Source organism: Lemur catta, chromosome 1 (assembly GCF_020740605.2).
Source record: "Lemur catta isolate mLemCat1 chromosome 1, mLemCat1.pri, whole genome shotgun sequence".
Classification (NCBI taxonomy): Eukaryota; Metazoa; Chordata; class Mammalia; order Primates; family Lemuridae; genus Lemur; species Lemur catta.
The window spans coordinates 240,416,860-240,436,481 of NC_059128.1; the positions used below are offsets into that span (position 1 = coordinate 240,416,860).

Sequence of the window (19,622 nt, forward strand, 5' to 3'; positions counted from 1 at the left end):
TCTCCCATTACTTTGGCCATTAATCTGAACAAGAAAAATACTCATAACATTTATCTCAACTTTTTTATATTAAAAAAAACCCAAAACCAGTATGCAATAATTAAGTGGAACAAAAAATAAGAACACTACTGAGTTTGACAAATTTATTGGTATTTTAGTAAAGACATTCATCTCAGTCATTTCTCTCTCCTATCTTGACCTTAGGTTAATATTTTATTTGGGTCAAGAAAAGAATATGTAGGAGAGGATGTTATTTTAACAAACAGTAAAATGGACAAAAATGGATAGTTTGCCTACATTAAAGTAAGTTAAAGTTAAATTCATGTATCTTGATAAAATTAAATCATGTAAGAACTAAGAGTTCTATATACATTTCCATTGTTTTACCTGGGGCTTATTCTAAACGTAAAAGCAAGTGAACAAAGTGTTAGGAATATACACAGGCTGCTTCTCTGGAGTTATTACCTACTAAAAGAGCTCAGCGAGTAGTTACCACCAATAAAATAGAGTGAAGCTGCCTCCAAATTTTAACATTGCAGGAGTTTTCAAGGGAATCATTATACTGTATGTTTCTTTTGTCTCTATGCTTTTAAAGATGTGTAACTGTCACGTTAAAAAAAAGTCCATATACAATACAAAAATACAAAAACAAACACCCTACAAATACACAAATCTAACAAAGTAAATGTGGTGAGAGATTCCATAAAATATGTTTGAAGATGCATTTTCTTTCCTTCTATTTTCAGTACCTAAAATGTGCTTTTTGAAAGGCCATCATTGGTCAATATGTATATACTTAAAATAAATCATATAATTGTACGTATAAGAAAGCCTGTAGTTAAGTTCAATTCAAATTGGATTTTACAAGTTAGTAACTTAAACGCTTAAAGTTACAGAAAGTGCATCTTCTCGTTTTCCATCTTCGTACAATGTTAAATTTTTTTTTTTTTGGTGTTTATACCTTTTAAAAAATAAAAATAGCCAGAAACTTAAGCAATATGTACATTTAAATTTTTGGTGGTGGTTTGTATTTTAAAAGAAACAGCTTCCTTATGATTTGCCTCAAGTTCTGGTGGAAATGCTTACAGGAACTAGCTAATAAACAAAAAGCAGGAGAAGCACATTCAAAATACTGATTAACTTTGGTAGCAAATGGTTTTTCTTTGAAGGCTAGTGAAGACAGACAAGACCCATTTCAGGTGAAGTGAGCTATTTCAAATACTCAACAGTTTACATAAAAATTTAAAATTTATTTTTTAAAAAAGAGCTAAGTGTCTATATCCACTGATAGCAATGCAATATCTAGTTTATGTTGACTGGAAACAAAACAAATGCCCATAAGGAAAAAAAGCTGTATTTTAATTTTATCTAAATTTACTTTCAGTCAATAGTTCAGTAACATTTCCCTCCCAATACAATACTCCCTCTCTCTATAAGGCTGTTCCTGGGAGCCAGTTTAGGTAATGAGGGAGTTAAGTGTGTAACTGCTTGCAGTTTTAAATAGACAATAACTTTTTGCTTCCCCTTCAATGTGCTAATAGTTGTGTCTAAAAAAATATGCAATTCTTAAAAAGGTACCATTTTTGATTTCTTTATTATCTGTAACCTTTGGAAACTAATCACATGAAACTACAAAATTAGCAAATGTCTTGAAATCTGCATATAAAACATAAATTACCTCTAATTTCAAACTCTCATTTATTAGTGTACCACTCAATCTTAAAAAAAAAATGAAAAAGAAAAAAAAGCGGCTCCAAAGATAGTCTTATACCATTCTTTACAAAAGGAAACTGTTCCTTTTAACTTTACACCCACCCCATACCCCAATTTCAAAACACATCATTTAATTGTCTTGGTCATGGACATTTCCAAGATGAGATTTTATATTTCGTTCCCACAGCTTCTGGTTATCAGAAAACCCATGCTTTCCTTTATTGAAGGAGTTTGGTCCAGCTGATGTTGGTGTATCCCTGTGTTAAAAGAAAGAAAATTCATTTAAAATGTTATATAAAGCCTTTTGGGCTATGTTTTTAACTCATTCAATACACATCTGTTTAGCACCTATTGTAAACACACAGTGAACACTGAAAGCCCCTACAGAGCTTTTTAAAAACACCCTTTCCACAGATAGTTCCAGAACTTCATGTTCAGTAGGCTTGAGGTGGGGGTTGGGGGAAAAGCAGATAACACTATAGTCTTAACAAACACTTAAGGTAATTCTGATAAACAGCTAAGGGTAGCAACCACTACAGTTTTTAAAACTGTTGCCTGTAACCCATTAATACAGTCACGAAATCAACTTGGTAGCTGGTTGGCCATCAGCATTTGTAAAAATAAAATAGAAGAAAAACACAAAGATGTACCACACATAGAAAGGTTCAGTGTCATTTTATGAACTTCTGTGTCAAATTTATGGGGTTCTAAATTTTTTTTTATTTTTTAGAGACAGGGTCTCGCTCTGTCACCCAGGCTGGAATGCAGTGGCACCATCACAGCTCACTGCAACCTCAAACATCTGGCTCAGGCACTCCTCCTGCCTCAGCCTCCCAAGTAGCTGGGACTATAGGCATGTGCCTTACTAGTTTTTTAATGTTTTGTAGAGATGGGGGTCTCGCTGTGTTGCCAGGCTGGTCTTGAACTCCTGGCCTCAAGCAGTCCTCCCGCCTCCGTCTCCCAAAGTGCTGAGATGACAGGTGTGAGTCACCACATCCAGCTTAAATGTTTAAATATTATGTGTACTGGGTATTTAAATTGAGTAACAATGTTAGATGTATTTCCCACTTGTGGGTCTCAGTATGAAAGGCAGGCAGGCAGGTAGCCACTGCGACTGTTTCCACTTGAATCACAGACTGAAAGTCGGACGACTAATGCTCGTGTACAGATTTAACACTAAGTTCTTTGAGAGTTTCATGTATTTGGAAGAAATGGGGACACAGTATGGGCTAACTAGTCTCTAGGTTATCCATTTATGTACACAAAGACAGAAAATCAAACATTATGTTAACTTGCTATTAATGTTATCTCCACCACAACAACAATAATGGAAGAAAATTAAAAATAAAATACTTTTGTCTTATATTTGGTATTTGGTGTCCAAGTTACCAAGGAAAAAAGGACATATAAGATCAAGTGGTGGAAACAATATCATAAATGAAATGACTGAAAGCCACTTCTCTTTTATACCAGAAAAAATTTTAAATTTAAAATTAGAAACATTTCTCATAGCTATTTCTTATTTGAAAAAAATACAGGTGACATGTACCTGAAAAGAAATAGCTTTATCATTATGTTTAAGAGACACTCATTTTCTCTTACCAGGAGAGAAAATAAGATCACTGACAGCTCATAGAATATTACACTGTTATCCTTTGTCATGATGACTGGTCCATGTCTTAACTCATCTTCAAAATCCTAATCAGCTACCTAATATAGAGAAAATACTAAAAACTGTTCTGCCCAAACACACAAGAAGAGCTTGAACACTTAAAATATTATGTGCAATTTATTCTTGCTCTTAATTCACCCCTATAATTTTCAACAATATTTATGAAAAATTATAATACCTTCCAATATTCTTCATTCTCATCTTTGCTTCTGGAGGCATTTCCTCTGGTTCACTCTGAAGAAAAAAATGTAAGTAAATCAAGATGACTGCAAAGAAATTTATTAAATTAACTCAATTACTAATAATGATAAATTTTATAGCTAAGTCTTTTAGCAATTCAATACCATAAATTTTGGTAAAAGGAGAACATTAGTTAATTATTTATTAACTACATTTTAAAAAGAAATGCCTATCTTCTAGAGTGCTGATTTTGCATAAACAAAAAAATTTGGCAAAACCTTCATGTTGTAGAACTAAAACTGTTTGGTTCCTATGTGTTACACATTGTGTTAAATGCATTTATATGCACTATCTCCTAAAATCCTAATATAATCCCACGAGGGGATTATGGTTATAATTTTCACATTTTCAAGTGAGGCAACAAGGTTAATTTGCCCATAGTGACAAAGCTAATGAACAGCACAACAGTTTGATGCCAAAGTAGAGGCTCTTAACCACTTTACTATACTACTCCTTCTAGAACATATCTTTTACTAAAAACATCTTGAAAGTTAATTCCTTACTACATTTCCATACTTATAGCTGTTGAAAACTGTGGGACAAGTTCCTTTTAGATATAAGTTTTTAAGTATAAATGCTGCTGCTTAGCCAAATATTACTTTTTTTTTTTTTTGAGACAGAGTCTCACTCTGTCGCTCAGGCTGGAGGCTAGTGGTATAATCACAGGTAGCTTTGTAACCTTAAATTACTGGGCTCAAGCGATCCTCCGGCCTCAGCCCCTCAAGTAGCTAGGATTATAGGTGTGCATCACTACACCCAGCTAATTTTTAAATTTTTTTGTAGAGATAGGTCTTGCTATGTTGCCCACGCTAGTCTCGAACTCCTGGCCTCAAGCGATCCTCCCCTGTAGGCCTCCCAAAGTGCTGGGATTATAGGCTTGAGTCACTGTGCCCAGCCCTAATATTACTTTTTAAAAGAGTGTTGATCCAGCTTAAAGGGGCTTCCACTGGTCAAATCTGGGACAATGTGAGCAATACAGCCTACTGAATAAAGTAAAAATACATAAGTATACTCTCACATAAAAAACTTAAATGTGATAAGGAGTTCTTCCTCACAGTAAGAGACAGTTAATAAATGTAAAATAGGTGACAGAATTAGAAAAATTACCATTGGCAAACATAATAATAATAATTTAGTCAAGAATCATCAATGGATGTTAAGAGTAGTGAGGAAATGTTTGAGAAATCATATTATTTTCACATATTCTCAAAGTATATTCCCACAAGATTAAATGTTAATTACAGAAGGTAAAATAGTAATTTGACAATGGAGAAAGCTGGCAGGCATCACTTTAACCAAATGACCAAAGTTAACATTGCCAGTAACAGGGCATATTGACAGCATGTGCTCCCTGACATGATGGATTGAGAACTTGACATCACCTCTGTGGTACTCTGGCCAAAAGTAAAGAATGTGAAACTAACCATGAAGAAACATCAGAAAAATCCAAATTGAAGGGCACTGTACAAAATAACTGGCCTGTACTCTTCAAAAATATCAATGCCATGAAATACACAGACAGACTCAGGAATTATCCAAATTAAAGGGGACTAAAGAGATACAACAATTGAAAAAGTATTTTAAAATTTCAAAATTAACTAATTAAATGGATGCCCTTTGTTCAACATACAAGGGCTGTCCAGAAAGTATCCAGCCATTGTTAATATAACAAGAACGGCTACATGGCTGGATACTTTTCGGACAGCCCTCGTATTTCAGACTCAGATACATATCCAAGGCTACTTAATTATGTTCTCTACTAAATATGAAGAACCAGATGAAGATTTTGGATGAATTTTTTTTTTCTTTTTTTTTGAGACAGAGTCTCACTTTGTTGCCCGGGCTAGAGTGAGTGCCATGGCGTCAGCCTAGCTCACAGCAACCTCAAACTCCTGGGCTTAAGCGATCCTACTGCCTCAGCCTCCCGAGTAGCTGGGACTACAAGCATGTGCCACCATGCCCGGCTAATTTTTTTTTGTATATATATTTTTAGTTGGCCAGATAATTTCTTTCCATTTTTAGTAGAGACGGGGTCTCGCTCAGGCCGGTCTCGAACTCCTGACCTCTAGCGATCCACCCGCCTCGGCCTCCCAGAGGGCTAGGATTACAGGCGTGAGCCACCTCGCCCGGCCGAATTTTTTTTTTAATCTAAGAGACAGTTTATCCTTTACTAACATTTTGATACTATAGCAGAAAGAGTGTTGTCTGAACCTGTCTAAAATCCTTAAAAAAGTTAGGGGCCAGGCACCATGGTTCTGGCCTATAATCCTAGCATTTGGGGAGGCCAAAGTGGGAGGACTGCTTGAGTTCAGGAGTCTGAGACCAGCCTGAGCAAGAGTGGGACCCTGTCTCTACTAAATACAGAAAAATTAGCTGGGCATTGTGGTGTGCACCGGTAGTCCTAGCTGAGGTGGGACCATCGCTTGAGCCCAGGAGTTTGAGGTTGTAGTAAGCTATGATGCATGCCACTGCACTATACCCGGGGCGACAGAGCAAGACTCTGTCTCAAAAAATTAAAAAATGCAAACAGTTGGGGAAGATAGTAAGGTATAATGCAGAGAACACAGAACAAGAAACCAGAAGACCTAAAGTACAACATATGTGTGCATTAGCATGTATTCATGCATACTTTATTTTCCTACTTGCAAAATATGAATAAATATATCACACAATTCACAGGGACATATGGAGAGTAAAATAATGTGAAAAGATATGTAAAGTGTTAGGCACTCAAAGTAAGCCATTGCTATAAAGAAGGTGCTTACAATTTCCAGTCTTGCACTTTTACACATTTCCTTCTTCCTATATTATTCTTTCCTCCTACAATCTGTACATTTCAAAATGGGCTGGATTAAATACTACCAAATCTCTTAATGCTAGAGATGCCAGAAAACTTTAAAAATTATTTGACTTAGTGCTTTCAAATTTAATTCAGGTCTTTTACTATTGCTGGTCCAGTGGTCTTTCCACGCTGCTGTATCTAGTACCTGGCCTCTATTTCTTTTCTGAATTTCCATAGTACTTCATTTCATCAGGTCTTTTTGATTTTTATCTTGGACCATGTGATGTTTAAGTCTCTGTCCTACTAGACTGAGTTCCTAGAGGAACATGTTTGGTTTACCTTTGTAACATCACAATGCCTAGCACATAGAAAGCAAAGGTGTAGAATGAGTAAAAGTCCAATGGAGAATATGGTGATAACCACAATTCTTTACCTATTTATCTGGGCTCCATATTTATCCTTGCTCAGTACTCCTCTACAGAACTCTCCAGTCCAATCAAATGCAGCTACTCAGTATTTATCACTTATGACTTGAAAAACCGATGCCTTGGCTTACAAAAGTATTGTTTGATTCACTAAAACCCTACCTAATGTTTTACTATCTAGTTCATATATATTCTTTCCAAATCACTTCAGTCTTCCAAATGTATAATTCTTATCCATACTGCTTTTGGGAACAATTACTCATGTACCCTGTAACAGTGGGATTGTTTCTTGAAGGGGAGTTAGGTTCTAAAGTCAGAGTCTAATACAAAAATCACAGTCAAAATTATGCTGGAAAATTCCATTCATAAGCTTGGTAAGATAATGAAACTGTGAGGCACATGAGGGAACCGGGACTGACACAGGGGAACAGCAGATAAACATTTCATGCTCACTCTGGAACATGTGCTCATTGAGTAGAGCTTCTGGCAGAAGCTTCTGCATTATTTGTTTTCCCTCCTAGGATATGGGAAGCAAGCACTACAGCAGCCTTTTTTTTGTTCTAAAACCACAACACTAATGAAGATATAGCTGTCTTTTGTAAGTTGAATACATGCATAATGTATCATCACTGATGACCATAGCTATAAAAATTATTAAAGGCAGTAGTACTGAATTTTCCTTTTTGTGAAATCTACATAGTATTTGCTGATTTGATTCTTAAGCTTCTTGCCCCTAAAGTCAATAATTATTTTAAAATAATCCTACAACCAAATAAAATAAACAAATAGAAACACCCAGTTTTTGTGTCACAAAGAACATGTTGTAAAGAAAATTCACTAATACTGTTAATACAACCTACAATTTGCCACTGACATCTTCCTTAAAAAACTGGTTAAAGTAAAAAGACAATCAACTTACATCTTCATCTTCATTAAAAGCCGCTGCTACTGAAAGAGTTTTTGGAGCAAGAGTTGGAATAGTTTCTTTAGGTTTCTGAAAAAGAAACGTATTAAAAAGATTATCACATACTTTTCTGGGGAGCAGGTTAAAAAAAAGAATATCACATAAGTAACATTTATAATAGGCTTGTTTAATGATGTGAATAATTTATCTTGAAAGAATCAACTTTATGTCTTTTTAACTCCTGGTTTGTAGAATGTGTCAACTTTATGTCATCAATAGAAACTTACATGGTAAGGAACTCAGGACTTTGGATAATCTATTCTCTTTTTGAAAATGTGGGTTATTGGTGAGTGGGTTCTACTTTACAATTTGTTGTGTTCATTTGTTTCCCTCCTGTAAAGGATTTTCTAGTTAGGATCTCTAACATCACTTAACTAAGGGGTATTTAGTACAGGTAAGAGAAAATGATTAGTCATACTTTCCCATAGTAACATTAAATACAGTGTGCCTTGAGAACATAAAAGACACCATGATTCATCTTTCTGTACTAGCTACTTTCTGCCCTTAGGTCTGTAAACATATTTTATCCACATCATCTCTTCTAACCCAAGGTTTCTGAAGAATTAAACTGTCCTCAATATATCCATCTTTTCATCACCCTTTCAGTCTTCAATTACTGCAATCTGGCTCCTTCCCTCACCATTTTCCTGAAATTATTCTCTGTAGAGTCACCAATGACTAGCGTGCTACACTTGACTCTAATCATCAGCTCCTTTTTGAAAACATCCATACCGTGGCTTTTGTGACAGTGCTTTTTATTGGTTATTCATCTAATTCTCTGACCTTTTGTTCCATCTCTCTCCTCTCCATGTTGCTCCCCACTTAAGATACTAATACCCAGGATTTTGTTGTAGTAACCTTTCCTTCTTTGTACTTCTCTGGTCAATTTCATTCATTCCTATAGTTTTAAATAGTTTTAACCACTAAATCCTGTATCTAAACCTCAAATAGGCTGTCATCTGTCTGCAGGACAGCACCACTTAACAGCTCCCATGAGTACTTTAGTTTTATAGTGTTCACAGATGCCCAAGCCAGAAAACCCTTTCCTCAACTTACAAGGTCCTGTTAACTAGACATCTGTTTAACAGACTTAACTCTCCCTCTGCCTTTCCATCATTACTGCCGCACCAGTAACTTAAGGCCTTAAGCATCATTTGCCTGGACTTCTATTAGAAATACCATCTCCCCACTTTTTGTGTTCTTTTTCCACCAAACCCCCATACTGGCACCACAGAGATGTTTCTAAGATGCAAATCAGGTTAAGTCTCAAGACTCCTTGTAATGGTTCCATGGCTTCCTAGAATCTAAATAATAAAATCAATTACATTATAGAATACAGATCCTTTATGATTTGGCCTTATGTCCTCATTTTGGGGGCTTTCTATCCCTACATTTGCCCACCAAACAAGTTCCAACTACCAACAATTTTCTGAATGTACCATATATGGCTTTATATCTAAACTGCCTTTGCATGAAAATGCCCTTTTGCTCCTGCCTGCATTCAAAAGTCCAACTCAACTACTACATCACCAGTAAAATCTTCCCTGACCTGCTGAACAAAATTAACCATCCCTTCTGCTATATGCACACATTTTTTTATAAAGTGTTTGCTTTTGAAGGAATAAAAAATGTTAATTTGGAGATCACGCATATTGACTCGAGAAACACCCTTTACTTTTTAAAAGATGTCATATATTTGATGTTGTAGACACAAGTATTTGTTGACTGATGACCTATCTTTTCATATCCTATAATCAAAAGCAGGAGTTCAATTATTTTTTTATATCCTACACCTCATCCCCCCAAGAAGACTGTGTTTACACTTTAGTTTATTTAAAAAAAACAGATTTTTGTTTTCTAAAATTAAAAAGTTTTACTGAATAGTTTTTTTCAAATATAACTCTCCCACCTAAAATGATCAGTAATTACTACATCATGCCAATGATTTAGAAAGAGTAAGGATTTTGATTTAGGGAGTATGTTCAAACACAGTAAAATCTATTTTATCAAGGGGACCATCTGTATTAGAAGTGTACATGAGAATACATGTTTAATATACTACCTATCAAAAAACATTATTTATGCAGTTAGGTCTATGCAAGTTAAAAAAATGTATTTAAAAGAATCAGCTGAAATAGAGGAAAACAGAGATGAAGTAATAATGTTATAAGTTAATGTCTTTTGTTCAGATTGAATTTTTTTTTTTTTTAAATGGAAGAAATGGAAAAAGGCAAAACAGAGCACAGAGTGAGGGTAGGGATTCTAACAGTAGCTCTTTTAAATCAGAAAAATAGCTCAAACATACTGACTCTTTAGGAAACTGCTCCAGACCATATTTTTAAGATCTTTGAATGAACATCTAAAGTAGGAAATAGAATTGTACACATCTGGCAAATGAACATTAACTTTCATAGCACAAATATGAACGAACAACTCAGAAGCAATTTCAGGATTTTTGTCCTCATACAAGAACGTAACCATTTTCTAAAGCCAAGAGCAATATACTATTTAAGTAATTTTTTTTCCTTAAATAAGAGATCTATTTGGTTGAAGCTTACGAAATTGTCATATTATAGGTCAGAAATAAATACCCAAAACTTCATATGCTTCAATCTAATATTTCAAATACTTCCAAAGGTTCCAAGGTTAACAAGTATCAATTCAAGATTTACACTTAAAACAAAGGATCAAATGTTGTTTTGTAAAGGATTACCATTATAAGATACACAGTACTCAACATCCATTTATAGTTCCAAAGTAAGAAAACCAGGAAACTCTTATCAAGAAATACCTTATAAATATTAATCTTTTAAGATACAAAATAACTGATTTCTAGGTATCATTTTTAGTAATTACTGGCAGTGAAAGATAAAAAATAAAATGAAATTCTTTCTGAAAATACTTTTCAGAGGATTTGCTCAACTTAGAAAAATTCTAAGTTATTACCTTTTACCTTTTTTTTTGGAGATGGGGTCTTGTCTCACTCTGTAGTGCAGTGGCACAATCATAGCTCACTGCAGCTTGGAACTCCTGGGCTCAAGTGATCCTCCTGCCTCAGTCTCCCAAGTACGTGAGGACTACAGGTGCACACCATCACACCTGGCTATTACTTTATAAATCATAAATTCCCTATAATAGTTCCTTCTTATATTCCAAACCTTTCTTTCTTTTTTAAACAGCTTTATTGAGATATAATTTATCCAGACCTTTCTTGAACAGGGTACTAGCTAACCATTTCTTAAATACTTACATGTAAGTTCATACATCAAAGATTATTTCTCAAGCAATTAACCTTTTTATATTTAATTTACCATAACCTAGTAAAAGAAGGTTTCCAAAACAAATCCTTAAGACCCATTATAAACATCATATATAAAATAACAACTCACACTTGATCCAAGTTTGATGGATATGGCTGATGCTTTCTTTGTCGTCTGACTACCTATGGCAAATCCAAACTTGGAGATCTTTGTAGGCTTTGTTGGGAGGTCTGCAGCTTCTTCTTCAGCTGATCTCTTCTCAGCGCTGCGACTGGAACTTTCCCCTCCATTACTGGAAGAAACAGTCTTAGTTTTCACAGGTTTTTCTGCTTCTTCTTCAGGTCCTGGTGAAGTCGAAACAACTTACCAAGATGAGCTATTTTTACTGAGCAGATTGATGGGAGCAGCAACCTCAAAAAGCATCGTTATAAGGAAGATACCTCTGCAGTTGTCACCTACTGACCCAACAGTCTCTTCCACTGTTTGTTAGAGTATACAGCAGGAACTGAGATTGTGTGGCAGTAGAAGAGGCTCCCATGAATTAACTAGCATAAAATACAGAGCAATTTAAAATTATAAACACAGAGTTCACAAAAAGTAAAGACCCTTCAACTAAACACTATAAGTTGTACAATAATCTGGTTATTTGTGGGATTTTGCATTTTAGAAATTAAGATCTATAAATTCTTTTACACAAACTAGTCTGTTAGCAATTAGTTACATGGTAAGAATACATTTGGCTAATAAATTCTAATATTCTTCAATAATGTAGTGCTAATCATACAGAGTACCTAGTTATGAATATACCCATTATAACCCAAACAACAGTGTTAATACAGCCTAGAGTTATTTTCTTGAGTGACATGTTCCTCATGTACATCTCATACAATCCTAAGAGTTGAAAAAGAACTTCAAGGAGGACTTCAAGGTCATCCTCTATTGAGTAATGTAATTCTACTCTGAAAACTTGGTTATCACCTGTTTTAAGCTACCTGTAAAAGCTATTAAAAATCATACTTTGGTTTATATATTACTTTTTCTCATGAAAGAAAGATTAATTATAATTTCAATGAGTGGTACACAGATGTAGGTTTGGAAGGCAAGATGTCTTTCAGTAATTTTGCTTGTGTTTGTATTAAGCTGGTAAAATTAGTTCATATCCTGAGTATCTTAGGTCTATTATATAAGAAGGCTAGTTAGGAACATATTGGGGAGTTAAGACAGAAGGCAGCTAGCTGATCATTAAAAATTTTATTTTCTTTTCCCAGTTTGCCAAGTCACCTTATAAAATGTATTCTTTTTTTTTTTTTTTTTTGAGACAGAGTCTCGCTCTGTTGCCCAGGCTAGAGTGCTGTCTGTGGCGTCAGCCTAGCTCACAGCAACCTCAAACTCCTGGGCTCAAGCAATCCTTCTGCCTCAGCCTCCCGAGTAGCTGGGACTACAGGCATGCACCACCGTGCCTGGGTAATTTTTTCTATATATATTTTTAGCTGTCCAAATAATTTCTTTCTATTTTTTAGTAGAGACGGGGTCTCACTCTTGCCCAGGCTGGTAAAATGTATTCTTTTACACTAGATGAAGAGTTTATTTATGGTGAAAGAGATGCTCCAAGGGATGGCTCTGACAATAGTCAAGAAAGCAGGACAAAAAGCTAGAATGAGGAGAAAAAACAAAAATCAAACAAATAGACTGACAAGTAAAGATTAAAAGACCAGAGAACCTAGATCTATATAGTTTTGGAATGATGGGATCTCTAATATGCATTTTAAACATAACATTTCATTTTGTTTAGATGAAAAATAAAAAGAACTCTCTATTCCCTTTGGACAAAGGGTAAAAGTTATAATGACAATATAGGGGAGGGAATTGAGCAAGATTACGTTTTGGATTACCCCAAGAAGCAAAGACAGCACTGGAATGGTTGCTTGAGGTGCCATTCACTTATTTATATATAACATTTAAAAAGCACCTGAAGAATTAAAGAATGAAGATTAGTGTTCAATGCAATAGTTGAAAAACAGAACTCAATTTATGAAATACAGAGTTTCATAAAAAAAGAGCATGATGCAAACAGTTTTTTCAAAGTCTAAGTTTATAAAAGTATTTACGCTAATTCTATTCTGTATTCTTTTTATAGTTTTAAGCAAGTATGATATTTCATAGTAAAACCCAAACAATAACTATTTTTCTGGGACTTACACACAGTTAAAATCGAAAACTCCTTGGCTCTACACATTGGAACATAGAGAAACATATAGAAACCCCATTGACTTTACATATAGAAAAATCTATACACTAAAGGCACAAATTTTGTGCAAATACAAACTGACAAATATCAAAACAAATAGCATAAAGAACATTTAGACGTGACTATATTGTTAACTCTGCTCTTTGAACTGTGACCCAAAGGATATGTAATTAATTAGTCAAGATTTCCAGTTCTTTTAAAGCCTATCTTTTCTTACTTCTAGGTCTCTTTACCAAGAAAATAATTCTGGAACAGAGAATCTAAAAAAGTTACAGTGTAAGTGAGAAAAAGTAAAAATATTCTTATAACAGTATTAAATTTGACAACTAGCTGAACTCATATGCGCTAATAAATGGAACACAATAATCCTATCTAATCCCAGTATGCCATAAAGAAGATTTCCATGGAGACTTCTCCAAAAATAGATAGTATGATAAAGGGAGTTGGGGGAACTACTCTACCATTCATTAAGTAATCAACTGGCAACAACTCAATTTTATTCATAACTGTTTTGTTACTTGAGGCAGCAAATGAGACCACCCATACCCCAGGTCCACAATGAAGATGAAACATACTATGTCCGTTCAGTCATGTCTACACATTAATGATTCCAGATCCAGCAAATTATTTCTGGATATATTAATAGTAAATAACTGTTTGGCTTTGCCCATTCTCAAGAAGTTTTTTTGCTTTTGTTTTTAAAACAATTGTAAAAACTATCAGTATCTTTAGATCTGATCTACTCTTTTAGAAATATTGTTATGGGAAGCTAAAAAATTAAAAAAAAACAACAGATCTACTCTTCAATGTCGAGGTGGGAGCAAATGGGGAGTGAAGGAAGGTGAGTACACTATTAGTCTTCATTTCTTAGCTTTAAAAGGCTCAATGTCACATGAAATAGATGTTATTTTCTCTTTATATAATCCTCTTAACAAGCATGCAGCAAAATACAAAAAGCAATTAGGAAATAAAGCAAATGGAATAAACAATGAACTAAGATGGGAAAATATGACAGCCAAATCTGTTATCATCAAATGTGACTGTTATTACAATTTCACATATAAGTTCATTAGAAAATTATTTCAACCTAACGTGAGTTTTGAAATATGTCATTAAATATCAATATTAATTACTAAGTACATTAAGGGTTTTCCTTTAAACAAACAAATGTACTACTTCAGTATTTGGGGCTTTTAATTAAGGACCTCTATTTTCAATTCATTTAAAGACATGTTTGGTACTTTGGGACCGTGGAAAACAAAATTTTAGATGACTACAGATTAGTACTGTGAAAACTTGTAGTAATGTGAATTATAGTTTAAAGAATGAATAAGTAAAAGGTCAGTTTTCAAAATTAAGAAAATCATATATCAATTTATAACATAAAAGATGGATAAAATTATAGCAAAATACAAGTTTTTAAATTGAGGAATATTTTAATAGAAGAAATTTTATCTAATTTGTATTCATTCTGAGCAAACAAAACGTGTTGATAAATTAATGTGAAATCAAATTACACATGGCACTAGCACTTTTTTCTTTTTCACTGAATAGTTGGAGAGGATGGGTGGGCCTTGGAAGCACCTTACTTGAAAAAATTTCCTAATGAGAAACTTTAAGCCTATAAGGGTACCCTTTATGACCCATTTGCATTCTGGTAGCTTCCTTATCTGAAGCGCATATATATGCTAACTCTCTAATGGGACTGGCATACTGCTTAAATGAGAATGTATTCAAGATCCTATTAGTGTCTCACATAACAAATGTCAATTTCATTGACACAGTTCTTAGTATACTTAAAAAGTTTGATAGAGCATGAGGTGATACAGAAGAAAGAAAAACAAAAACAGGAAAAAAAAGTTTGAGATGGCCATAATTATGTATGAATAGCTCTTCTCTAAAATTTCTACTTACTTCAAAGAACTACAAAAAATTAACCAAAGAGAGGAGAAAAAAAAAGATCTACCCCAATGCCTTATCCTATTCTTTAAAGTGAAAGCAGGTAGTTCAAATAAGCAGCTTCTCTTACAGACATAAATTAATGTTAACTACAGAAATTACTCATAAAAAAATACTTACACTTCCAACTTAGTAGACTATTCAACAGGAGTTAAAATTCAGAATACTCTCTAGGTAAGCCCCTAACACAAACTTGACAGTGTTTTCAAAAAAGTGACTGCTTGTCACAAAATTATCAATTTAGCAATATCCACAGTGTGAAAGGTGTTTTAACTATGACTCCTCTGCATAATTTCATTAAAAATATAACATTCAAAAATGGTTTATATACAACAGCACTACTTTCCTGTAAAGGAAATGAGGCAAATTATGTAGAAGTTAAGGGATATTACTTATTCTAAATTACCAACAGAAAAAAAAAATAGTAACCTTTCTGATGCTAATTAGTAATTTTACACTATCCCCCAACATGCTAAAATGGAAACATCAATATTCATACTACAGAGCTAATATCCCTCAACTAAAAGGGTGGCAGATAAATCATACAGTGGACACTTAAGGCACATTTTGGCAGCACATTAAACACATCTTTTCTACCCTCAGTCAAGACAGTTAACAAGATAGCCTTAAAGTCAAAGTCCCATAAGATTCTTTAGGCTATAGATCTTTGCTTTTCCTCAAATTACTTCTAAATTTTTATATAACTTTATCCAACAATTTCCAAGACAATAATTTTTGGGGGAAAAATACTCCCAGTGAAAAAGTACTAGATGGTTTCAGTTGTTGTTTCATAAGCAATGTTACTTGTGAAAAAAAAAGAAAAAAAGAAAAGAAAAAAAACAGGAAGAAGAGGGAGTTTCAGTTCAAATGACAGCACTGTGCATAGTTTTTAAAAAGGAAATTCTGGGTCCAAAGTAATCGAACATTACACCTAAATCTTTGCAATAATTTTGTGTTCCAAGGCAATGCACATTAAACACTATGTTAGTAGGCCCTACTAGTTGCCTTCCTATGCTATTAATCTTCTATATTTTCTCATATTAAATACTTTCAGGAATAAGACTTAAGGTTGTCAGAACAGAGAAAAACGCTCTAAAGACATTACGATCAACTCACACGTTAGTATGTTAAGCATTTGCCTTGCTATGACAAAGAGGGGCGGGCTGGAGAGATTACATGATGTTTCTTTTCCTTAATGTACAAGACCGAAATTTACAGGGGTGGAGGAACAGAATAAGGATAGCTGTAACCTGAGTTTAACATCGTAACAAAATACAGGAAGAGTTATACTAGCCTATTTAGCCACCTAAGTATCTGGCATGCGGTCAGCCGGCAACAGCCTAAGAAAAGGTAGATAATAAAGGCAATCAAACCCTAACCCTAGACCGCAGCTTAAATCAGCAGGCAGGCAAAGACATTCCTCTTTCTCTCCATCCCCTCGGCCCATGCTGTTACAGGGTCAGCATTAAGCTTGAATATAAAGGAAAGAGAACAGGCAGGGGTTGTCCACACCAAGCGTAATTAACTCCTGCCCGTAACTGAGAGGCCGACACCGTCGGAAACTCGGCCCGCGGCCAGTTCCCGCAGCCACTACTCGGTGGTTCGCACTGGGGTGCTGAGGGTGGGTGGGGGTGTATGTGTGTGTTTTGTGTGATGAGCGTCTCCGGGGAGAGTGTGTGTGTGTGTGTGTGTGTGTGTTTTGTGTGATGAGCGTCTCCGGGGTGGCGGTAGCAGCTCCTGCACCGCCGCTCCTGGTCCCACCCCGAGTTCGGTCTCCCTTTCTGGCGCCCATCTCCCTTCTCCTCGGAAGCAAGGCCTCCGCCGGGGCCAGGAGGTGACGAACAGTGGCCGGCTCTCCTCCGGCAAGGAGGCGATGTGGGCCCGGATCTCAGCGGGCCGCACCGGGCGTGCCCGGGGCTCGTCTGGGCCCAGCACCTGGCCGGGTGAACGCCAGACCCGCCCATTCACGTTCGACCCCACTCCCCCCACCCTGGGGAGCTCAAAGAAAGGCCCGGAGTATCCCACGCAGCCCGCGACGCTGGGGTTGTGTTCACCTCCGGCGGCTCCAGCTCGCTGCGACTTTTCAGGCTTCTCCTCTCCCGCCTTCCCGTCCGCCATTTTCCCCGCCGCGGCCTCCCTTGCAGCCGCGCCAAAGACGTCACGGCCCCGCCCAGCAACCATTGAGCTTTGGAGCCAGCCGGCGAGATGGCAGCCTAGAGCGGCCCGGAAGAGCGAAGAGATCGCCTTCGGAAACGGACGTGGCTGTGACGTCATGGATTAGCCGCCTCAGAAGGAAGGGCCGGGAAGGTTGGGCGGTCTATGTGGACGCCTGGCTAGGCACTTTACTAGATGGCAGTTAGGTTTTCATGGTCCATTGGCAGGTCCAGAGAAGTGAGTGAAGTGGGAGGATCACCCTGAAAACGCTGATGGACTCTCAGAAGGTTTCTGCATAACTGGGTGTGGATGTAACTGAAGCTGGCCGGGTCTTTCATGCTGGGCTTATTGGATCACGTGTGCCTGCTCACTCTAAGTGGAGAAGAAGGAAAAAAAAAAGAAAGGGTCGTATTCTTTCTCCCTACGTATGGGGAAATCAGCGTTTATCGTGCGCCCTCTAGTGTCAGACACCTTTCGTATATTCGTTGAATCGCCACATGCTGTAGAATTACCCTCTTCCATTAGCTGTGACCAGAGAGTGATTTTTCCAAGGTTTTAGTACGCAGCCACGTAGTAAAACCGCGTTTCCTACAGGTTGGAATTTCTCTACCAAGTTAAGAGAAACCACTGTATCAAGTTAAGACTGCGGTAATTTCTGCCTTACTTAGAAACCTTTAGTGGAGTCTCAGGGTCTGCAGAATGAAGTGCGTTAGTTATTAATGTATTATATTAAGCATCAGCCTACCTTTTGGGCCTCATCTTCGCTTTTTCTCAATATTTATCCAGTTTTCTGGCCCCAACGAGGCCGATTGCTTGCCTAGGAGTTTCTGGGTTTTCCCTACAATATACAGTTAATGTTAGAGAACATAGGAGTCAGAACTTGGGTTTGAATGCCTGATCTGTCTTTTGTTGGCTGTCTAACCTTGAGAGTTGCTGAGGGAAGTAAAAAGTGAGTAAAGAATGGTACACAGAAATTATCTCATTTGATCCCCATGATCTCCCTCACCGTGTGTTTGTGTTTTTTTTTTAAGTGTCTCTCTAAATGGCTCAGAAGTTCCTTGACAACAGAGACCATTTTAAAAAAATTTCTTCACAGCACTTTGTACTGTATGTTTCATATGAGAAAAGTATTTAGCCGGGTACAGTGACTCATATCTGTAATCCCAGCAACTAGGGAGGCTGAGGAGGGAGCGTCATTTGAGGCCAGAAGTTGGAGATCAGCCTGGGCAACACAAGACAGCCCCTCCTCTCGAGAAAAAAAAAAAAATTAAAAGGGCATGGTGGCTCCCACTCATATCCCAGCTACTCAGGAGGCTGAGGCAGGAGGATTGCTGGAACCCTGGAGTGTTAGGCTGCAGTGAGCTATGATCATGCCACTGTACTTCAGCCTGGGTGGCAGAGTGAGATCCTGTCTCTTTAAAAAAAGAAAGAAAGAAAAGTGCTTAATATTTGTAGGTGGATGACTCCTCAGGCTTCAAGTTTTGAGGAATGGAGAAAGAATCAAAATGTGTTTCCCATGACAAAAGCAGGGCAGTTTGGTGGCGATTTTGTAGTCTGGGTTGAAGTCTCTGATCCATCGTTTATCAGACATTTGTGTGTATTTAATTTACTACTTTAAGATGTAAAAGTAACCAGGAACTACCTTAGAGAGAGCTCCCCCCTCCCACTTGATTTCTAATGAATTTTATTTCCATATGAGATGCTTGTATTTTTAAATGAGGAAAATAAAACTCAGAGAGGTCACATACCTATCTATCTAGGAGCAGATCCAGCTCCCATATTATCACACTGCAGAAGTTCAAGATGAAGATAGTAATCCATTCACCTGTTAATTCCATGAGGTCAGATTTTACCTGTCTTGCTAACCACTGTTTCTCCAGGACCTAGATTGTACCAGTCTGGATAAATATTTGTTGAAGAAATGAATGCAAGCTTCAGTAACCCCCTACAAGTGGATTAGGGTATTTAAAGGCAGTGTAGTATGAAGGGGCAGAAAGGGAATGATCCCTTTCTTCCCCATCATAAAGGTCAAGTTGACACCCTTATGACAAAAGAAAGGTTAACAAGAGAAAAGTGTAATAAATTTATTAACATGCATAAACATGGGAGCCATACAAAAGTTATGAAAACTCGAGGAAGGTCCACATGGTTGAAACTTAAATACCTTCTTTATGAGGGAGAGGGGAGTGGAGGACAGTACACAAT

The 19,622-nt window shown here is 36.5% G+C and overlaps 1 protein-coding gene across 2 annotated transcripts; it reads right to left on the reverse strand.

The window, feature by feature from the left end:
- Nucleotides 1–129: 129 nt before the first annotated feature.
- Nucleotides 130–17,502, reverse strand: LOC123630588 (PEST proteolytic signal containing nuclear protein). Of its 2 annotated transcripts, XM_045540381.1 has the most exons (6): nt 17,318–17,407; nt 11,424–11,601; nt 11,186–11,348; nt 7,752–7,826; nt 3,564–3,619; nt 130–1,970 (listed from the first exon to the last, which is right to left on the reverse strand). In XM_045540381.1, exons 2-6 carry the CDS (start codon nt 11,477–11,479, stop codon nt 1,844–1,846), a joined length of 477 nt encoding a protein of 158 aa, XP_045396337.1. In that variant the 5' UTR covers nt 11,480–11,601; nt 17,318–17,407; the 3' UTR covers nt 130–1,843. The 2 variants fall into 2 exon arrangements, with proteins under 2 accessions (XP_045396337.1, XP_045396336.1); XM_045540380.1 differs by lacking the exon at nt 11,424–11,601 and having other exon boundaries at nt 11,186–11,400; nt 17,318–17,502.
- Nucleotides 17,503–19,622: the final 2,120 nt, after the last annotated feature.

What these genes read in the sequence shown, in the direction of transcription:
- LOC123630588 (XM_045540380.1), bottom strand. Translation starts at nt 17,444, where the DNA reads ATGGTTGCTGGGCGGGGCCGTGACGTCTTTGGCGCGGCTGCAAGGGAG. An exon ending in CTTTTAATGAAGATGAAGAT is followed by an intron (nt 3,620 to 7,751) that starts GTAAGTTGATTG and finishes TTTTTTCTTCAG; the next exon opens with AGTGAACCAGAGGAAATGCC. An exon ending in AGAATGAAGAATATTGGAAG is followed by an intron (nt 1,971 to 3,563) that starts GTATTATAATTT and finishes CTTTTAACACAG; the next exon opens with GGATACACCAACATCAGCTG.